The sequence below is a fragment of the Falco naumanni genome, chromosome 2 (genome assembly GCF_017639655.2).
Source record: "Falco naumanni isolate bFalNau1 chromosome 2, bFalNau1.pat, whole genome shotgun sequence".
NCBI classification, from domain to species: domain Eukaryota; kingdom Metazoa; phylum Chordata; class Aves; order Falconiformes; family Falconidae; genus Falco; species Falco naumanni.
The window spans coordinates 122,729,327-122,751,960 of NC_054055.1; the positions used below are offsets into that span (position 1 = coordinate 122,729,327).

General features: G+C 41.9%; 2 protein-coding genes across 2 annotated transcripts in view; both read left to right on the forward strand.

Moving 5' to 3' along the window:
* Positions 1-11,166, forward strand: part of CMSS1 (cms1 ribosomal small subunit homolog) — a 237,252-nt gene extending 226,086 nt beyond the window's left edge. Inside the window, exons 5-10 of the mRNA XM_040583208.1 lie at positions 1,523-1,582; positions 2,278-2,380; positions 3,694-3,754; positions 4,603-4,690; positions 6,485-6,573; positions 9,882-11,166. Coding sequence (XP_040439142.1) covers positions 1,523-1,582; positions 2,278-2,380; positions 3,694-3,754; positions 4,603-4,690; positions 6,485-6,573; positions 9,882-9,965 — 485 coding nt within the window. The 3' untranslated portion in view covers positions 9,966-11,166. The remainder of the gene's footprint in view (positions 1-1,522; positions 1,583-2,277; positions 2,381-3,693; positions 3,755-4,602; positions 4,691-6,484; positions 6,574-9,881) is intronic.
* A 119-nt stretch (positions 11,167-11,285) lies between these two features.
* LOC121083158 overlaps positions 11,286-22,634 on the forward strand; it is a 33,559-nt gene continuing 22,210 nt past the window's right edge. The window contains exons 1-5 of the mRNA XM_040583206.1: positions 11,286-11,533; positions 12,331-15,313; positions 17,538-17,653; positions 18,638-18,842; positions 21,261-21,425. Coding sequence (XP_040439140.1) covers positions 15,027-15,313; positions 17,538-17,653; positions 18,638-18,842; positions 21,261-21,425 — 773 coding nt within the window. The 5' untranslated portion in view covers positions 11,286-11,533; positions 12,331-15,026. The remainder of the gene's footprint in view (positions 11,534-12,330; positions 15,314-17,537; positions 17,654-18,637; positions 18,843-21,260; positions 21,426-22,634) is intronic.

Below are 22,634 nucleotides of genomic sequence, written 5' to 3' on the forward strand. Positions count from 1 at the left end.
CAGTGCTGTTGCTGAAAAGTCAGTGAGTGAAGCTCCTGTCCTTTAGAAACTCTCTTTTGAATTGTTCAGTCATTGATGAGACTTGATGTGTTCAGAAGAGCAAAACAATAACAAAGATGTTTTGCCACTGGGAGGAAAGGGCCGTGGTGGGTGTGAAGAGCTCTCCTATTTGCACCAAATGCCAGTGGAAGCGCAGCCCCTGCCCATCTCCACCAGCATCGAGTGTGTCTTTTAAATGTGATGTTAAAAGTGAATCAGCTGCTGATCCTTTGGTTGTACACATTCACTCCATTTGGAGCTCAAGTCCCAGGAAATTCCAGTCTCTGGATTTAATGAAAGAGATCAGTGCAAAATGAAAGTTTTGAGCAAGATGACACTGGTTAAATGGAAGATAGAGTGATGGAGAGTGCTCAGGGAGCTGCGCAGGCAGGACTTCAGCCAGACATCAGCTACAAACCAAGTTTGTCACCACCGCCTCTTCGGTGGAAATGATGGATTGATGCTGCCAGCATTAGCACAATGCACCATCCATGTGAACAGGAATTATGTCTATAAGGAAGTGTCCTAAATACTTAGTTAAAATATATCAGCAGACGTCCATAGACAGGCACCCTGAGGTGCTGTGCTTTGTGCAGAATGACACCAAGTATGTGGGTCCCTGAAGACAGAACTGGTAATGCTCTACGGGAGCATATTGTTCCACTGGGCAAGGGACCCTTAACAACGATGGCAAGTTTTCAGACCATCTGATTTTAATCACCTTTTTAAGAACTTACACTTTCTGTACAGACACTGGAGAAAGGACCTTCCAAAGAACCTGTTAGTACCTTGTCTTTCTTCATTGCCTCTGCATGAAGCTTAAAGTTTGATGGCCTGTCTGCCACAGAGAGCTTACAAGCCTTACTAGGTGACACAGTGACCAGGTAAAAGACAGACAGGCAGTGGGGAGTGAAGGAGGAGGAAGGCATTAAAATGCTGTGTGCGTGTTGCTGTTGGGGTCGGTGCAGTTAGGTAGATGACCGCAGTATGAAAGGCCAGAAAGAGGAACAAACTCATTGACAGGTAAATTATTGGTAGGTTCCTGCACTTAGACAGTGTGAATTGTTTGGGTGATCTGCAAATGCCTCCCGTCGTCGGCAGGCTGGACGGGACTCTAGCAGGCTGACTGTAAGGCTTTTAGCTAAGACTTTTGATTAATTATGGCAAAGGCATACAAAAACTTCTTTTAAAGTATGTGATTGCACCTGTGCAGCCCTGTGTTCAGTGTTTCATGGTGGGAGCAAGGAAAGGAATTGCAATTGACTTGAGGGATCTTGACTTGACCATCATTGACTTATCCAATGTAAAGCTTCTTGTACATGAGATGTACATTAACCTTTGTTTCACAAATGGTAATTTATTCATGATGGATTAACAAAGTTGTTGTTTCATCAATATAACCAGCAGTTATGCAGCAAACATTTATGCTCCTTTTGCTGTTAAAAAGACATCAACAAAAATATTTTTTCCTTTATATTTTCAGATTCCTGTTTTTTGCCAGCCAATGATCTCACCCACAGTTTTTCTTCATACCTGAAGGAAAGTGAGTTAAAATGTTGGTATGAATGGGATGAAAGTTGTACGACAAACACTGCTAATGCAATATTATTACAGTTGTTATCTGTACCTCCAAATATTTTTAATTATGAGGTATTAATAAATTTAAGGTTTGTTGGGGTTTTTTTATGACAGGTCTTGGTTTTCTGGCTCTTTTTTACTCTATCACTTTTTTGTATCAAAATGCTTTAGGGTTTCTTTTAATTGTTAGGGATTATTTGTCAGTAATTTATTGTGGCTTCTTAAGTAGGTGCATGTATTATCTTACAGTAAAAAACCTGCAGCTCTCTGTGGACATGAACAAAGAGGATTTTTATTCTCTTGTATGTTTCTATAGAACTTCTGGTCTGGTAAATGTTTCTTGTCAACTGATTTTCTCTGATACAAATTGTGCTATGTGGCAAGTGAAGACAATGGGCTTGTCACCTTACAAACTGTTGATTTTTAATGCTTATCTAATTTGTTCAGTTATGTGATATTTCTGTATTTTAATTTGGGCATTTTATTTTACCATTTCTCAGCCATGACTTAAATGTCAAAGTGTTGCCAGAGATCCAGACCTCATAGGCGTCAGCATGTGTGTTCCTGCTGCTGGCTACCATTCATCATGTACTCTAGTAATTTGAAATTGTGGCATGTAGAACTTCCACTGTGTGTGTACACGGGTTTTTTTCATTGCAGTCTGTCCTAAGTGGGCAAAACTCCGTAAAAACCACAAGGAGAAGAAGTCGGTGGTGATGCTGGTTATCTGCAGCTCGGCCCTTCGTTCCCTGGAACTCATCAAGTATGTCGATAGCAAATGTTCTGTTGACGTTGGCAATCAGTCAGAGGAACCACAGACACAGAGGAACCACAGACATAGAGGCAAAACTGGGACACTGTCCTCTGCTAAGCCAACAAATTCACTGACTCAAACTGATGCAATATCCCTTGCTGCTCTAAACTATGGGAGTGCTGTGGTTGGTTTTAGACTGAAGTAACAGTTAGTACTTCAGTTGCATGGAAGTGCTATTTTTGTTAAAAATCAGAAAGAAAGTGTAACCAATTTGGGGAAACACGCAAGGTGTTATACTTGGGAACAGAGTAAACCAGTAAAGCATCATGATCCACTACTAGAAGTGTTCCCTGCCCTCTTTTTTTTTTTTTTTCCTTTCTCTATCCTCCCCCTTCTCAGTCCAGAACTCTTGATGACTTTGATGAATTAATGTGTACCTCACAAATTTCATGGTTGTCTTTTGTGTCTCAACCCCATTTCCTATGATTTTCTGGCAGTACAACATGAGATGGAGAGAGTTGGGAATTTTGAGCCCATGCCACAGATAGAAGCACAGATGCAGCAGATGTGCCAGTAGTGCTTGGCTCCTGCATGCAGATATTGCCTTCTGAGACTTAGGTGGTTTGTATGTATACTTGTATATAAACCTTTAGCTTTGCACAACAGAAAATCAAAAATGTGGCACAATGCAAAAAAAAAAAAATGCAGAAAAAGCTGTCTTAAATGATATTCAGTAAATACTGAATATATTGTCTCCCGCTTGATTAAGACAGAACATAGAGTTGTTACTGTGTGCCATAATGGAGTGTCAGAAAACTAAGTCAGGTTTCCCAATGAATGAGTTTTGGTTAACTGGAATTTGGGCAGTGTCTGCAGTAAAGACTGTGGCAGCCTAGGTTTTCCCAGCAGTCATGCTGCAGGAAGACTCCCTAAAATGCAGCTTGGTCTATGCACAGATCTGTCCTTTTGTGCATGCACACACATGTTCATTCATGCCTGTGTCTCAGTAACTGAGATATTTTCAAATTGGAATTTGGTGATTAGTCACTTCTGAAGTAAGTTAGCTGTGAAAGCATGCTGAAAAGCTATCTAAACAATATTACCCCCTAGTGATACCTTCTATTGTGTTGGTCCAGTTGTCGATCATTGTTGATCGAGTAGCAAACAAGAATGTACATCATATTCAAAGTACAAGCAGAGGTCACTGGGGGACTTTGTGTCTCAAGAATATTGAGAAATGCCAGTTGGTTTGCTTTCCTCCTGTGTGTTCTTAATCCCAGCCCTAATGCTTGCATTTTCTTTTTTAATTGTTTTATTGCTAGGTCAATGACAGCATTTAAGGGAGACTGCAGAGTTCTCAAGTTGTTTGCAAAGCACATAAAGGTAAGAAAGCTGCAAGGGAATTTTGATAGAACAACTAAACAACCAATTAGTGTCGTACCATTTCCTTTTTAAAGCATTTAGCAATAGTGACTTTCATTAGGTAACACTTCCTTTGGTAACCCATTGTTGCAGTTTGAGGAGGCTATCCAAACACCACCTCCAATAGCTCTGGTGCAGTCCTATGCAGAATGCAGATGCTTATGCATGTGCTGTGTTTTAAAGATGTTCCACATTCCTGTGAGGTGCTCATTCAAATGGCTTTTGCCTGTTTAAATAGAAGGCTTACGCACATAGGTCTGTAGAAGCAAACTGTACCAGCACCCACACTTGCATTCTGCCAGTTGGACACCTGGATACCCAATATCCATACCTGTTGGAGAGCACCAGTTGTGGGGAGGATGGAAGTAACGAGTGGACGTTTGGCCCTTGATATTAATGCTGTCAAACACACAAATGTCACTTGCTTTATTTCACCCTTCTCCAGTGTCTTTGTCTTGAAGGAGTTTAGAGCTAATTCAACTTTGTTAGTTTTCCAGATATTTCCAGAGAATTTTTTAAATGCTGAAGGAAGCAGACTGTTCTCACCTCCAAAAATAGTTGGTGCAATAGCAGATTTTCAAAGCTGGAAATGACTGAACTTCAAGAGAAGTGTGATGCCCAGCTGGCTGTTCTATTTCTTAAACTTTCTCGCAGATACATCAGTCTGACAATTTGAAAGATGAATTTGTTACTTAATGGTATTCTAGAAAGATACTCTGTGAGATCTTGAATTTATTTCCAGCTCTTTGAGAAGAAATTCTAAAACTATCATTGTTTTACTGTGGTTTGTCTTTCTCTCATCAAATCAGATAAAAGAACAGGTGACTATGTTGGAGAAAGGTGTGTTCCACATCGGGGTTGGAACTCCTGGGAGAGTAAAAGCGTTGATGGAGCAAGGTAGGAGAACAAGGAGGGTTTTCTCCATAGATATTTTATACTTCATGTCACGAGAAGCAAGGCTTCAGTCGTTTTTGAAGCGCTTCAGTTAACATGAATCTGTAAATTTGGGTACTAAACTGTACAGTTCTGTTTCTCCACTTGTGTTGTGTTAGTCAAACTGAGGTCAAGATTCTAGTAGCTGATTTTATGATCACTTAAAGCTGGCGTGAGTCAGTATTAGCAGAGAAAGGCAGAGTAATAATCCCCCCTCCCTGCCCCAGTCCATGCCCATTTATTCCCCCTCCCTGCTTCTTGTGCTGCTCCAAGAGTCTGGCATCTCAGTGAGCTGATCCCAATTAAAACAAAACCAGTGTGCACACAGAATCAGGTAAGGAGCAGGCAGAGGCAGTGAACTTCCTCTTTTGGCAAGAATACTGATTTACACTGACTTGGAAGTGATTGCAAAACCGTGGTGTAAGATTTAAAGCTCCAGGAAACCAAACACTGCAAGTAAATCAAAAGGGAGTAAAGGCAGAAGTCATTGTATCATATGTCACTCTGAGCTCAGTGTAAACTTTTGTGAGGGGTGGATAAAAGATCTGCTTGCTGATTTGATTTTATGTTTTGATCACCCGTAATGCAATTAATTATTCTATATAAATCTCCTTTTCTCTTTCCAAATTTTGAGTGCTTTTACTTACTTAATAGATATTATGTACACAGAGAGAAACAAACAACAAAATGACAAGATGATAAGATGACTCTTTCTGTTCCTCTTTCTAAACACTGCCTTGCTCTAACTGTGGTTTCTTGGTCAGGGACCGGCTGTGGATTGGGACTCCGCTGCTCATTCCAAAAGGGTACAGGAGTAGCATAATTTTGTTGCTTCCTGTGCCCTCCACCAACATTAAACCATTGCTGCTCAGTACATCAGCACATTGCCATGAGGGCAGCGTGGCGCTGGCCCAGGCTGCCCGGAGCCCCGTCCCTGGCAGGGCTCAAGGCCAGGCTGGACGGGGCTGGGAGCAGCCGGGGCTGGGGGAAGGGGTCCCTGCCCCTGGAGGAGGGCTGGGGCTAGATGGTCTTTAAGGCCCCTTCCAACCCAAACCGTTCTGTGATTCTATGTTAGGTGGAGGCAGATTATGCTAGGGACACAAGGTTTATCATCTTATCCTAAGGTCTAGTCCTTTTTTGCCACTTTAATGTTGCAGTCCCAGATCACTAAAGAATGGAGAAGAGTCAAAACCAACACAGAAAATTGTGGGCATTATGTAGAAGATTAGGGAAAAATAGGGGAACAGCTGGAGGGCCAGTTCAGAAAGGACCTTTGTTGTCTTTCACAACCATTTATTTGGAGGATAAAGGAATTCTTCAGCAGCATCACTGACCTGACACACATGCACACAGCACCCAGGCTGTAAATTGCTAAACACTGCCAGTTCCCATTAACAGGATTTCTCAGGCTAGGGTCCTTGTAACTTACCAGCTCCTCATCAGCTGTGGAAATTCAACTCCTGTGGTTTAATCAAGAGGAAGCTTGAGGAATTATTTTCTGGCAGGATGTTAGTTCTTGACAAAGCTGGCAACAGTAGTTGTTCTGCTTTTGTGTTTATCTTCCAAAAAGGCATGGGATTATGTGGTTAAGGGAGTTTGCAGTGTCAGTGCATTAGTTTCCAACCAACAAATGTAGTACTTAAGTGTTCAGAGATTAGTTTCCTTGGAAACAGACAGCAAAAGATGTAAAAGCCAAAAATCATTTTGATAAGCACATGTCGTATTATCTTAGTAGTAAAATTTATGTTGCCTTTTTAGATGGCCTGTGCTTGAACTCCACAAAATACATGATTCTGGATTGGAACTGGAGAGATCAGAAACTAAGGAGAATGATGGATATCCCTGAGGTATTGTATAAGCACCTGTATGTCTTATATTCTGTGCATTCATTACTTTTGATTCAAGCTCCTAGATCTTGCTCAGTAAGGTTTCTTTTCTGTAAAGCTGATTTCAGTGGTCTAGAAACACAAAACATCAACACTGGACTGGTAAATCTGTACTCTCACATCTCAAAATTACTGCCCGAGGAAGATGTTTTTTCCTTTTTTATTGCAAGTCACAGCTGTGACTTCTCAGTAGTACTGTGCATTTCTCCTGTGTATGCTACATGGTGGTTCTACCTGTTCTCAGGAAGTTCTCTCATTAAGATGACTTTGTGCAAAAGCTTCTTCAGAAACTAAAGAAACCTTATTTGTCTCCATCTGAGAGTAAGATAACTTCTTGTGACTAAATCTACAGATAGCTCTTATGTGTGTGTGTGTGTGTACAGCCACCCATCATTTGTAGACTCCTCGTAAGATAGTTCCCGATTCTTCCCAGTTCTGTAATCCAGCTTTCACATTTATTGCTGTGACAAGGCATGTTTACTGTATGCTGTGGGGCATCAGCCAGTATCTTGCCAGAGAGAGTGAAAGAGGCAGATTCCTCTATCAGTCGTTGTTATAAAGCTCCCAATTTCCTGCAAGTGTTTCCATTTTTTTGCACATTTAGAGCAGGCCAATATGCAGAATCTCCAGGGAAAAAGAACATTTTTGCATATAGACATTACGCTGTTTCACAGGTGAAACAAATTATCAGTCGTTAATCCTTCTCTGCACTTGTCTATGTATTTGAGTGTGCTGTATTTTACAGTCCCACATACACAAAGGTACAACATTCCTAATAATCTTGGATAAAGCACCCTGCAAAAAAAATACATTGCAGAAATTAAGTAGCAAAACCGCCAACTTTGCTTTTTGAGGCAAGGAGGCTCCCTCTTGTGGTATATACGTAAGGGCTTTTTGTATGGTGGTTGCACTTACCTGGAAGTTTTTTAAAGACCAGAGAACACGAATTCACAGACATAACGGTACAAGAGGTGCTGGTTGCAGTGGGATGGATGTTTTAAGTCAACTGAAGTACATACACATACGGTAGACTATAGGTGATCCACCTCAAAAATAACGAAGATTACACTCCTGATATTTCATTTTGAGCTATTGCAAACCTGACCTATCCCTTTCAGCTCACTGTAGGTAGTATCACAGCATTTCTGCATGTCTGTCTGGGATTATAGGCCAAAAATTGTGATTCCAGAGGTATTTTATTAAGGAAAAATCTGAAGGATATCTTAGCATGAAATGTTAAGGCTTAGTTCAAGTTAAAACCAAGTAAGAAAGAATGTTATACCTTCATATATAATGTTAGCATAAGGAATATGTGTGATCACAGAATAGCGAATATATAATTAAAGAAGTCTTCAGACCTGCACTTGGCTCGGGTAACCCAACATACACAAAGGGTTTTGACATCCTGAGCTATGTAAGTTGAGCATCTTGCCACAGACATCAGGCAGATTCCTGAAAGCTATTTATAAGGAATGTCAGCAATAAAAGATGCCCAAATAATGTTTTGGAGATAACTCATCTTAACACAGTAGAAAACAGTGAGGTGTTCTGGCAACCTGCAGTCTTGAAGTATGAAATACTGTCTTAGTGAACAGAGGCTCTTACTCTTCTGCTTGTGTAAAAATTGTCAAATATGTGCTATGAATAGTCATAAGCTTTCTCAAAGAATAGAGAAATTATATTACCAAAAACATGATTTAGAGAATTAGGAGTTTGACATACTGATTTCTTTCATCCCGTATTAGCTGTGGAGGCAAAATTGTACCCTTAAAATTAGAAACAAGGCACACTGACCTACTTTCAGTGCAGACCTCAACTCGAGATAATTTCTTTGCGTATTTAAAGTCCTGTGTTGCTAGATTTCATTGTAATTACACCAGAAAGCAAGAACAGCTGGAAACATGTCCATTCTATTTTCTGGTTTTATACTCACCTGGTGTTCAGTGGAAAATTACATACACAGTGATATATTCTGATAAATATATGAATTTAAAAACACAGGAATCTTCCCACGTGACAGTCCTGTATCCCATCATATCCACATAATGGATGGTGTCCTGATCCACTGCTCTCTTAGTTGCCTCAGCGTCTCATTAGTTAATGTTGTTGGATATCTTTTTTTTTTTTTTTTTTTGGTTTCTATCTCCCACTTCGTTCATCCCAAACAGTGGAGGGAAGGAAATAAAAAGAAAACTCACAAAGAAACCAGAGGAGGGGTGAATGAGTTTGTCAGACTCTGTCTTGGCACACTGGAGTTATACTAAAGCATAGACATTTAAATAAAAATTGGTTGTACACTTTCTGACCTGACCAAAGGACACTTTCCCACTAGTAAAGCTTTGCATGTAGAGGTTGACGGCAATACAGAGCTGTCTCAGTTCACTACTTAAGATTCAAGTGGAGTTTTTTCAACAAAAATCAATATTGTATTGTCTGCAAACAATACGAACACTGAACCTTGAGTAAGTCTTAAAATACAGAAAGTTTTAAGTTTCAGGCTTCATGAAAGTAAAAAGGCTCGTAAGAAATGGACTTGTGATAGAAAGACAACTGGTTTTGCCCTCACATAGCACATCCAGTGTGGAATACGGGTTGGTCAGGTTTCTCACATCATTTATTCCTGTGCGAAGTTGAGGCACAGAAGGTATGATCCTGAGAGAAAACTTGTGAATAAAGTATTTGTAAGTGGGAAGAGGGAGCTATAAGGAGACTCTGGACGAACTGTGATGATAGAGGTAGATCTTGTGTTCCTGCTGAAATATGTAGTCAGTATTTACTCTCAAACACATTTGTCTGTTATCTTTAGATAAGGGATAAGCTATGGCCATATCCGTGTTACAAAGTACTTTGCATGCAGCACATGTAGACCTGACCTTCGTGCTCGCTTTCCTTCAAGTGTCTCAGACACAGACAGCATTGTGGCTGTTGCAGTGCAGTAGTGCCCTTGGACTCCTTGATAGCAGTCGATAATCTGGATTTTGCAGCCCAGGGTGGACCTCTCGCTGCGGCCTGCTGTATCAGCTCCGTACCAGTGACAGCTTTTCTGTAGCCATGTTAGATGGGACTTCACAGGCCATAGTTACACTTTAGGATTGTAGAGCAAATGCTAGATGTTTTACAAGGTAGAAACGTTCTGGACTCCAGACCTTGTAGGGGAACCTCTTCTTTAATTTCTAGTCCTATAGTAAGGTGCCTGAGTAAATAAATAAAGGTATTTAGCCAAAGCCTTATCAGTAAGTTTTTATGCCTTTGATTTTTCTTTTCTTCAGATAAAGAGAGAAACAATTGACCTACTGGAGATGAGTATTATAAAGCTGTGCAGAGAGGGGTCTATGAAGCTGGGACTCTTTTAATGTACCAACAAGGAAGTGATTTGCAGCTGCATTTTACTGTTATGCTCCCTGCAACTGTCAAGTGATTAACAGGTGATGGAATCAAGAATTTTGACTTTTCAGAAGTCTTACCGATACAGAAAGAATGCGCATTGCAACTTTTTCTGAGATTCCTTTTCTTTCAGTAATGAAACAGAAGGTTTGTGTGTAGTTTTAGTATGTTTTTTGTTGCAGGAACAATGTGATACTGAAATTAGAGTTACATTGCATTTACCTCGTAGATTTACTACTATATGTCACTTTTAAGACTTTGAAGATGAGCAAACTTGGGTATGAAAGTCTTTGTACAACTCCATTTTCTGTTACCTCCCCCTGCTGTCCCAAAGGAGACATTTACTTCTGTCATGATAGTAATCTAGCTCTCGCCCTTGAGGGTCTTTGAAAAAGTTGTATGGATTTCAATAATGTGTCGAAAAGGTATTTTTCACCTATTTCATCTATTAGCTGGCTGAATGCTATTTTTTGCTATTAGATGATAAATTATCACTGTATTATATCGAGACTTTATTTTGATTTAAACTGTTGGAATTGTGCAAAAATTATTCTTCTGTTTGTCCATTTAAATTAAAAGGAGACGATCGCTGGGTGATTCTTTTGTTGTTGTGAATAGTAGGGAATGGATGAATTTTTTCCAGAGGACAAGATAAGTTGAGGTGAGAGCAAAGCATCAGCATTTTGGAAAGCTATTGATCCAAATCAGACGTTTTGAGAATGAGTTGCCCTTCTGTGATAAAGAACGCATAACCTTTTTACAATTTTAAATTCCATCTGAATCAATAGCAATGAATGCAGTAGGTTAAGAAAATTTATTTGATCTTCTAAAGCAATGTTTTCTGTCCAGTGCTGTCCTTGCATTTGCAGTCCTCCCCAGCGGCATCCCGTGCAATTGGAGTAGAGATCCTTTCATTGTACGCCATGCCTGTTAGCTGGGCAGCTATGGAAGTGAGGGGAGAAGAAATAACACATCTCCGATCACACAGAAATTCCAGTACAGCTGGCAGTATCCGTGCAAATGAATAAGATACAACAAATCCTACTGAACTGTGGGGCAGAAAAAGCATATATTTAAGCTATTCCAGAAGGCATGAGCTGAACACCCTGACCAAAGTACGTAATCGTTTGATTGGTACAAGCTGATTGTGAGGATCCAGGCACAAATGTAGAAAATGAGGAAGAGAGAGATCTAGTTAATAAGTAATTCCTGGCTGTAATGCAGGTTTGAACAAACAATACAGTCTCCCCGCAGTAAGGACAGTGTCTCAGCTTCAGCACTCTCCAGTACAAGTATATTATTCCTTCCTCTCACCAAGAAGAAAATGAAAAACAAGGCTAGTTTTGTTCCGCAAGAAGGAGAGGTGCGTTCTTCCAGATGTCCGGATAACAGTGCATTCAAACAGCAAAAGCTACCAGCTTGGAAGCCCCAGCTTACCATTGCGAATGTGCTCTCCAGCTTCTTTCTCACAGGCACATTCTGCCTTACTGTGGGAGTCTGCCTCATACTGTGCACAAACAGCATCGGAGAAATCCAGGTTTGTTTGGGGGTGGTGTTCTTGGATATTCTTAGATGACGGCTGCGTTTGGAGGGAAAAGGCTTTGATTTTTTCCTTCTGGATAAAGATGATAGCGATGGCTTCATGCTTTGGACATGTGTCCAATAGCCAGTAGTCCTGTGAAAATCCTCAGAGGTAGTTGATCACTGATAAAATCCAATCACTGGATGGTTAACTGCATGCTAATGTCTGAAATACTGCCACTGACTGGCAGTATCTGAAATGTCATTATTTCCTGGGGTTTTGAAGGGAAATAAACTAATCCCTTTGATAGTGTTTGGTGCTAGAAGAACATACATGTTTTCTGGGGCAGAATCTTAAAATGCAGGTAAGCCCTGATGTTCAAATGCCTCCAGGAGCAAGTTAGAGCTGTGGTGGTGTTGGTAGACTCCTGGTTGGAGCCAACACTCAGCACTACATCCAGGCTCGCAGGAGGGGTGGGCCGCAGCACGGGGGAATCTGCCAAGTGTTACTTGGTCAGTCAGACCAAGCTGCAGAAGTGTTCTTCACTCAGCACTCCTTTGTCACGGGGCAGGTATGGAGGTTCTGCAGCCATCATCACTAGGCTCTAAAACAGCTTTAAACTAGGGATAAAATTTATGAATATTCATTGAGGTCAAGTCCTGATTCTCTATCGATTTCTAACGTTTTTGTCAGTCCAGAGTCACTTAGAAGAGAACTGAACTGCTCTGAGCAGTCTTGGAGCTAAAACACTGACCTTTTCCTGTGTGCATGTCCTTTATTACAATATCTCTGCTTGTTCACTTCTCTGACAGATTGATTATTCAGATAAATGCTCAGATTGATCAAAACTCCGTGAAAATTCCTCTAGTTGGAATAAGGAATGCTACTGTTCTGTTAATTTCACACTAAAGGAAGGTATATTGGTAAGTGGACGCGAGAAACTAACTCAGGTTGCTTACTACCTCCTGTTACTTATATCTCTATATCATAAAATACACTAATTGTGTTCTGTAGAGCTCCTGACTAAATTTTCTTTGTACTTTTTAAAAACATGACATACTCAAAATTTTACACTTTGACCTTTGCTATTCATTTTGGTACGTGTTAAAAATAATCAAGATCAGGCTACCTCTGTCCTTGGCTGGGAGATGTCCAGGGAGAAGGTGGGGGCCGAGTAAATGGTGGTTGATTGTGGAGGCAACTTTTCTCTGGATCTCTGAGTCAGTAGCAAATCCCCTGCCTTTGGCCTGGGGCTAGTTCTTGCTGCATGGCTAGGATCTCAAATCAGAAGGAAATCTGAAGCTCTGACCACTTGTCATAAGTAAACCCCTGTAGTCTTTTTACAAGGGTTATGCTGTTAATCCCCAAGGTCCTTGAAATAATTCAAGTCTAGCAATGTCATTCTGCAGTTTCATTTGGGAAAAGTATCCTTCATTTCCTGTCCTAAACTACTGGGTCATGTTTCTGAGACTGTTAAAATGCTTCATATTCTTCCAAAGAGATCTTGTGCTTAGTACTGCATAAATGACCCCTTAAAATTACAGTGCAATTTTATATTATAAAGTCACTTTAGGGTTCTTCAGCATTGAAGAGGCTGTTAAAATACTCTGTAATTCTTCAGATAAGTGATGTTTGAGATGAGAAGTTTATTCAATTGAATAATATTTTTTTATATAGTTTACTAAACATCTTTCTTGTTTGTGTTTGCCTGCCTAGTATTCTCCTTTTAATTACAAGACTAAACTTTCCAAAGGGCTCAAATAACTGAGGAGAGGCAGCCTTATTTTTCAAAAGACCTGAAGGAATTAAGAGCTCATGGGTACTTTAAGTTGTTTGTCCACCTTCTTTTATGGAAAATGTGTGTCTGTCTCCACGAAGTTATTCACAATCATATTGTGAATACACTGTGAAACAATTCACAGGTTTGTGGCCAGCCATGCCATCTTGAGTAAAATAATAATCAGGCATTTTTTATTTTGGTTTCATTTGGTGATTTAAGAAGTATGTTTAATTTTGTGCCAAAATACTAAAACTTTCAGCTGGGCTAAAGACTAGATTCTTGCTAGCGTCCACTGAAGTAACTCCTTAGAGTGTGGTTACCAACATTTAAGTATTAACGGAGTATTCTCTTCCCCTCCTTTTTTTAGCAAATAATAGGGTTTCTCTTTGTCTGCATGGACTCACCTTGCTGAAGGGGTTTATCCTTGAATTCTAGGGTGAGGTTTTTATGTACTATGGCCTGCAAAACTTCTATGAAAACCACCGTCGATACATGATATCAAGAAGTGATGCACAATTCTTGGGTCGAAAGTTTTCTTTATATTATGAGATCGTCAGTATTTCAGGTGCATCTTTGACCATATGGAGAGCTAACTAGACATAACTGTAAGTGTGTTAAAATAGCTCTAGGGAATAATAGGAAGGTACAGATTTTCAGTGTTCGGTCTCTGCTTTTATGATTGTTAGGGCCATTGTGTCTAGTAAGTTAATAAGAGAGGAAGACTGAGGGGATAAATAAAGATGTCAGCCCAGAGTTGTAATTCTCAAACCTGCACCTTGTAGAGATGCTGATTAAAAATATGTTGTCTTTTTGAAATACATTTACAGAAAGCTTTTCCTTCTAGTGTTTTCAAGTGCTTTAGCCAGAAATGTTTTAAGCTGTGCTTTTATTATAGGGTTAGGGAATTAAGTTATTCTAAGTCTTTCATTTTGCCATCTGGCTTTGGAAGTGGACAAGGAGCAAGAAAAAGTTAATGATGAAATAGGTGATCATGTAGCATTCTGAGTGCAACTCAGAGGTCAAAAGAGGAGGCTAGACAGCATCACTTGCAGCAGAGCTGCATAAGGAAATTGGAGAAGGCAGTCATTATCTGCAGTTTTTTCACTTACAAATCTGAAACTTATTTTCTTTGGCCTAAAAGTAGCATTGTTTAATATGCACACGGTCCACACACTTGTCTTCTCAGTACGTACAATGATTGTGCCATAATAATCTGTTGTTTCAATAAAATGCTTCTTGTAACTCTCAGGACATGTTCTCCATATACCTGATACTCCAGGGGTCCAGTCAGCTTGTTTGTGTGCATCCAGGTGCATGAGCTTTTGCCTTTTGTGCCAATCAGGTACAAAGCTTATTAATAGTTATTGGAAAATATCTCTGTGTTTAAACCTGAAGATTTCTAGTTTCTTATGAGCTGGGATAGGAGAGAAGTGATAAATTTGAGGTGGGGTTTTATTTTTCACACTGTGTCTTTATACATCAAGATTTCTCCACAAAGAACTGCAGCAGTGTGGCTAACTGCATCTGCTGTTCTCCACCGGGGAAGCAGTCCAGGCCGAAATTAAAAAGAAGGAAAAGTAAGATGGTTTAGGGTAAGTCAAGGCTTCACGGGAACATTTTAAATTGTAGCTATGTTACAATAGCAGATCCCCAAATGAGTTCTTGTAGTCTGGAGTTTGCAAGTCCACAGCAGAATTGGGTGAAGACTTCCAGTTTACTTACTGTGATATGGAAGGTGTTCCTCAACTACAAATCCATTCATTTGGCCCAAATGTGACCAAAAGGTACTGGAGACTTAATTATCCAGTGGCTTTTCAGAAGGAGGAATGGGAGGAGAATGTTACCACCAGCAAACCAGAACAGCCTCCCCCCCGGCCCCCTGCTCCTGGTTCTGTGTCTGATTGTTCTGTGGCCTTGAATGGAGATTCAGAAGAGCTACTGCGCACCTTTCACCACCTACCGGAACGGGACGCCCATGGCTCCATGCGGTGCCATTGCCAACAGCATGTTCAATGGTAAGCAGGTACCTTCCACATCTGCCATGCTGATTTCCACTTAAAAGTTTTGTGTTCCCCCAATCCAGCTGAGTTTTGCAATCCTGATATTGCAACATCTCTGTCTTTCTCCCACAAAAGATTTTGTTTGGCAGTGCTGCTGTGTCAATATGGGGCTCTGCTTCTGCCTGTTTAGTACCTTGGCCCCCATTTTGAAACTGGGGAAGTTTTCATTTAGCAAAGCCCTCTTCAGTGTGAATATATATAACAAGACCGAGGAATTGAGTCTCTGGTGAAATAAGGAATGATGATACAACAGATTTAGTGTGCTTCCATGCTGAAAAATACATTCTTGTACAGCAGTGGGAGAGCCCAGTTTCTGCCTTCCTGCGGCAGTGTGCTTAGAAGGAGGTGACGTGTTCTTCATATTGCTTTGGACCTTTGGATCTATGTGGTTGCATTTTGTTTGTAGTAACTAGTGGATATAACCTGCCTATGAGTATGTTTAGGCTGAAACCTAGAGGGCTCCTAGCTGTGAACACCAGCAATTTTCAGAAGGGATTTCTTTGGGAGCAAAGGAGACAAAAAACTTCTGCAGACTTTTGTCCCCTACCCCATCCTTTTTTCTCGCCACCCCCCCCACCCCCCCACCCCACCCCCCACCCCCAGCAGTTTTCAGTAACGCAGCAGCTTTTTTTTTATTATTCTGCCAGTAATTCCCAGGCAGAGCCACCCACGCCACAGGACTTGTGAAGGGCAGCTGCATTCAGTACCTTCTAGATCCATTTGATTTTCATTGCCTGTGTACCCACCTGCTGCCCAGGCAGTCTGATCCACTGGGCTGGGCTCAGACCTAGGCCAGCAGAGCTGCAGGCACCCTGCCCACACAGTTCTGGAGCCCCGGCTGCAGGACAGAATGCTCCTGCAGACAAATAGGTGTAGTAAGATTTTAAAGTGCTACAGGTAAACCTCCCTGTGTCTGCCTTTGCACCTGTCCTTTGTGCAGGGTGTGATGGAAGGTTCCAGCTGCTGGTGATTCATGGGAAGGGGGAGATGTCTGAATCCTTCCTATGGTAGCTCATTTCTGTCCCTCTGCTGTGACAGAGGGTGCTTCCCTTTCACTTTTGGCAGTTTAGCTGGTTGTCTAATCGCTCTTTGATCTTGTTTTGTAAGATGAGGAGAACAGCCGAGTTCCTAGGAGCCATATGAGAGGTTTTTAACCCAAGCTTAGCAGGCAAGGGAGCTGTCAGGCAGGCAGTTAAGCAGGCAGAGCGTGGAGAATTGCAACACCTGTTAATAAACCAGTGATAGCTGTGACACAGAGGGATCACTTAGTCGGAAAAGTGTGTCTGAGCCTTAAGGAGCTCTGTGAACACAGGTTTTCTAGCAGGATTAAAAAAGTATGTTTTTACTGATGCTTATGCAGTTGAGTTGTGTTTTTCATGTTTCCTAAAAAGCAGCCCCTCCCTTTCTATATCATCTACCTATCCCTGCCCATCATCTCATTGCCTGCCTAGGTGTTTACACAGTTGTTAACAAGGAATGTTTTTGCCTTATGTTAAACAAATCTAAGTAGGAAAATGTAAGGGATAACAAGAGCTTTTTATACACTGAAACAGGATGGCACGTTTAAGTACAATTTTAACTGAATTTTTTTTGATTGAAGGAAGTGTTCATGTCTGACTTGGTAGACAAGGTCTGATTAGAATAAAACTAAAGCAAAATTTGTTCCAAAGGATCATGGATTCCCTTGATTCTGCTTTCACTTCTCCCCTGTTCCCTGAAAAACCACGTTATATATAGCAAAGCAATCAGTTTAGGACAACTGTCAAAGAAATACTGGGGAAAGCTGAGGCTAACTAGCAGAGTAACTTCTCTAACCAGTTAAGATTGCTCCAAAAGGGGTTTGCAAAGAAGTTACTCACACAGGAGTAGGTGGACATGAGATACTTGCGCATATTTCTAACACACAGGAATTCAATAGCATTATTGGTAGGAGCATGCTCAGTCCTTCAAACTTCAGATGTTCTAAGGCTCTGGAACCTTAATTCTTCTTGTGGAATGTACAGTGCACTGTACACAGTCACAATGAAACCTTTCCCAGTATATTTTTTGGTTCTCTGTTCACTTGAAAGATGCTTCAGTGTGACCGTTTTTGTAGTCACGTTGGCATTTAGAATGGTTGTCTTTACTCATACATATTGCTTCTTGTATTCCTTGCAGATATTATTGATCTTTTTTACAGTCTTAACTCATCTGTTATTCAAGTACCGCTGCTGAAGACTGGAAACAGTTGGTGGACAGATAAAAATGTGAAATTTCGCAATCCAAAATCATACAGTCTCTCCCCTGCATTTGCAGGTAAGAATGGTTCTCCTGGTACTCCTTGTTTTCCAATGGCTTCCCTCCCTCCCCCACTGTATGAGGGTCTCCCTTTATGAGACAAAGAGCCTTTGGGAGAAATACCTCCCAAAGCATGTTGGAGAAGCAGCTTTAGAGGGTGACTGAAAGCAGAAGACAGATTTAGCCAAAAAAATTACTTTGGGGGTTTTTTTTGGATCACTTACCGTAGAAACTGGGAGAAAGTGATTAGTCCATGTCAACACCCTTCTGTATAGTTTCTTGTAATGCTTAATCTGTCCAGAGAAAGCAAGGATGCAGTCACTTCATTTTTCCCTGCTGGAAACATCTGTGAAGAAGAATTGCATGTCATGTCTTTCCTTCTTCATGCCTTTGCAGATTCTTAGGCAGCAGTGAGATGAGTGAGGCTGCCTTCATCACTAGTTCTTTCAAACAGCTGTTTCCTAGGGCTGTTCCCTTGTTACGGTTACTCTGTATTGAAGTGGGACTAAAAGCTCCTTGCTCTGGATCAGGAAAGAGCCAGTGCTGTGCTGGATGCAATATGCAAGAGTTAATTGTCTAAGTAGTTTTCATATGACAGATTCTAAATGTCATAGGCTGTGCTGTTAGACTGCAAAAAGGTGCCATTCTGATTGTACAGGAATAAATTAATGTATAAAAGTGAAAGCAAGCTCCTCCTTACGGAGAGCATGTTGCTTGCTGAAGAGCAAGAATCCAGATGAAGTCTTTTCATTTGTGTGAGTCACTTTGGTGTTCCTGTGCTTTGAGTTTCCAACGTGTAGCAGCCCCTGGGTACTGTTCACTCATGTTTGAGGTGAGTGGAGATGCTTGAGTGAAAACTGTTATCTAGCATATATAATTTTTCAATACTGGGCAGAATCCTGTGTCTCTTTCATATCTCATTTTCTGTGTTGGGTGCCCAGAAGTTAGTCACTAACCACTGGGTTTACTGACTGTCTGTCCTGGTTTCTTCTTTTTCATCAGGGACAGCAAGTCCTCCTTACTGGCAGAAGCCGGTGTATCTGTTAGACGAGGAAGATGAAAGGAGCAACCGTTATGTAAACGATTACTTCATTATCTGGATGCAAATGTCAGCCTTTGCTACATTCAGAAATCTTTACCGTCGTATCAGATGGATAATTTGCAGATGGCCTCCCAGCAGGGAATTACACTTTTCATATTTCCTATAGTATCCTTTCATATCATCCAAGACTATTAGATAGTTACAACAAGATGGAAGTTGATGGGATTTGTATGGTAAAATGGCAAAGAAACCAAGCACACACACCCAAAAAAAAACTAAATCACCATGAAAAGACCTAGTTTTGAGGGGGATGAGACATTGCAAGTGGATTTTCTTTAGCCCATGCAGATGGAGTTAATACGTGTTACTCAAATGGCAGCACATGACTTTGGATTTGACTTCTGAGGGGGCTGTGTTTGGCTGGAGGCAACACCTGGGAGCTTTACACAAAGGGGATGACTGAAGAGTGGGAACCTGCAGAGATGTTTTAGCTGGAATATTTAAGTGGCCTAGTCAGATGTGTAGGCGCCAGGGGAGCGATGTAGGATGCCTGTGCCAGCAGAGCCCTCCCGCAGATTGCGCCAGGTGCCGATGGGCTGCTGTGCTGGTGGAAATGCGCCTTCGCACCGAACAGCCTGCGCTTCACTGACTGGAGCACTTGTCCTGTCAGCAGGAGTTATGTCAAGACGACTATAATTCTCTCCTCTCTCATCTGACAGAGCTATGATTTTAAATGTTGTGGCACGGTTCTGTCCTGAAAGCTTTTGCGTGGAGAGAGAGATGAAAGGTAAAGTCGTACAGCATTCCAGGTAGGCAACATGTTAGGTAGAGGTGAGCACGTCCCCTCAGTGAGAACATGTGGCATATCATCATGATAAGCTGCCCAAAGGCTCATTTTCAACTGAGTTTTCATAGCAAATTAACACAGTAGCAGTTACATAAGTTATGACTCTGAAATCTATAATGAAAAAAAAAATTCTCCATGTTCAGAGAGAGATTGTATCTAAAATAACTGGTTTTCTTACCACCAGCTGCTAGTGGGTTTTTGGACCCACAATAGCAGAGACATTGCAGATCACATAAAGGAATTTTTGCAGCAAAGGTAGATCTCCACTTTATGCCTTTGAAAGGTTTTTGAGTATTTACCACAACTTTTTTTTCCTCCTGGAAATAATGTAAACTTTTTTAGTGGAACCTTAACATCCATCTATCAGATTTCCCTGTTAGCAGGTTCAAGGGGAGGAAGCATGTGATTCTTTCCACTGTGGTATGGAGCGGAGGAAGTAACCCATTCCTGGGAATTGCCTACGTGGTTTCTGGCACGGCAGCGACCCTGATGGGTTTTGTCATAACTGCCATCCACTTAAAGCTCAGAAAAAAGAAAACATACTTTCAGAAGTAATAAGGCTCCGTAGCTTTCTGGACAAAGGCAAAGGTGTGCTGTGAATGAAGAACATGCCGCACAGACCTTTCATTCTTTTCCCTGAGCTCTGGATCTCTTTCAGTGTTAGGTTTGGTGAACGTAAGCAAATTGAGGGGCAGTGCTAATTCCACCATCCAAAACCAAACTCACATGAAGATGTGTTCTTATTAATGTAATGTCCCTAAAATTGTTTCCTAGGAAACTTGTAGCAAGATGAGCTTCAAACAGACAGCACAGTGCGTTAGAATTGCAATGGCAAAGAAATCATGTGGTCTAATATCTGGCCAGAAGTCAGGGTCCATATTAATTTCTTACTTAGCCCTTAATTCAGACAATGTGTCTCTTGACTTACATGGAGTGGAGCTTTGGATGGGTAAAAACTGAGGTCTTGACCCAGCAAAAAGTTTGAGCCGGTAGACCTTGGTGCTAAAATCTGTTTGTGGGCCACATGTGTGGGCTGAATGGCTTGCCTTAGGTTTTATATACCCTTAGCTGTTCTGAAAAAGCAACCAATGCAGTGCAGCATATTCACCACAGTTTGATATTCCATTTACGATTGAATACAGGGCATTTTGAGGAGTTTGGAGTTTGCTTAAACCCAGTTTATTGATTTTATCAAAGTACTGAGACTAACCGGCAAAGCTAGAGGGCATAAAAGCACTGATTTACATTTTTTAAACAATTATTTTATAGAAAGCTTGAATTTAAAACTCCTTTAATGCTAAACATTTATGCAGAAACATCTGCATAATATAACTACTAAGCCACAGATGCACTCCTACCTAACCCACCCTTCCACACAGAAGTTCACTGACTCTTACATGGCCTGAAATGTCTCTTCCCCTTTCAAGCCCCCATCTCTGTGGCATGGTGAATTATTGTCAATAGAAAACAGCACCAGAAAATGTCAACTTAATTTTCAGAAAGTAAACACTGCATCTTGTGAATAGGCTTATCAATTTTCATGTTTCATGCTCAAAATTTTACACGTTTAGGAGTTATATCCAGTCTCTCACAAGGAAGAGCACTGGGGAATTTAGGTCAAGCATACATAAATCCAAATTTTTAAAAATAATTTTTCTGTTGCAAAAGTGCAAATGGAATAAAACACTTTAATTCCTTTGGTAAGTATTCTGTGTGCCTTACCTCCCCTAAAAAAGCCTCCACACTACAAGAAGAAAGAAGTGGCAGCCTGGAGCAAGAGGGCGCGTGGCCCCGGGGAGCTGCGAGGGCACCTGCCTCTGCCTTTGGAAGTGTCTCGGGCACTTAGGGGCTGTTGCCCTGTGGAAGGTGGCCTCCAGCAGATCTGCCTGCAGCCACGCAAGGTACTGTTTGTTCCCTTTCATGTCTGCCTCACAGCTGTGCTTGAGCCATGGAGGGTGGTGCTGAGCTCCCAGGTGGGCCAGTGGGCGCACGCGTGCAGTGGCCACGGCTGGTGTGAGGCTGTGGGATGCCTTCCTCTGCCTGTCCTGCTCGGTGACCGCCTCTGTTGGAGCTGGAGGAGTGGGGTGCCAGGATTCCAACCCTTGCATCCAAACCTGCCAGGGGCTCTGGGAGAACCCTGCCCGTCACTGGCCAGGACAGGACAGAGCGGGAAGTGGTGCCTTTACCATTGCTTAAGTTCATTAGTCTAAATCACTTTTCACAATGAGACATGCTCCTGAACCTTAAAATCCCAATGAAAGTGTAATCCCATCCAGCCCTCTGGAAAACCCTGATGGGCGTCACTGCCAAAGCTGGACTTAAAATTTCTGGCTCCAAACAAACCACAGGCAACTCTTCTTGTTCTCTTTCTTTTTTCTGTGTTTGGTTTTGTTGGTTTTTTTTTTATCCCTCCAAGAAACCAACATTCAGGAGATGGTATGACATCGGGGTGGTTAGTCACAATGCAGTTGTCGCTGATTTTATTCATGAAGTAGCTGGGAAAAGTGTTAGTAAGAAGAGACAGCAGCGAGGCCTGTGTTCAGTGAGTGGGTGCCACAGGTGTGGCCTCTGCCCCCGGGCGCCGCCAGGGAGAGCCTGCCCTCAGGCAAATCCTCCGCATTCTGCTATGCCTGAATTTGTGTAATTCTGTATTTATAGACCCAGAACCTCTTTTCCATCTTGCCACAGCTTCAGGCTGGCGCCGCAGGGTTGTGCCCGCCCCGAGTCAGGCGTTGCCTGCACCGGGCTGCGGCTGTGGGCCTGGTGGCCGGGCTGCCCCTGGGCCAGGTGGGAAGGGCCCGGTGCGGCGGCTGCTGCTGCGCTGCCCTGCTTGAGAAACCGCTGTGGGTTTTTCTGTTCGAGAAACTTCTGTGGGTGCGTGCGCAGTGCCTGCGGCCGGGCGTGCTCTGGTGGCTGCTGCCACCGCCGGGCACACTTGTGCGGGGCTGGACCAGGACGGGCCCAGCAGCAGAAGGGTGTTAACTGCGCTGCATGTCCCGGGGGAATGTCCCCTGCCACCAGCACCGACACCAGTGGGAAGCCTGATTCCAGATGAGTATCCGCTGTGACACTGAACTAATGTATCCTGGCTGTCCAGAGATGTGGAAGAT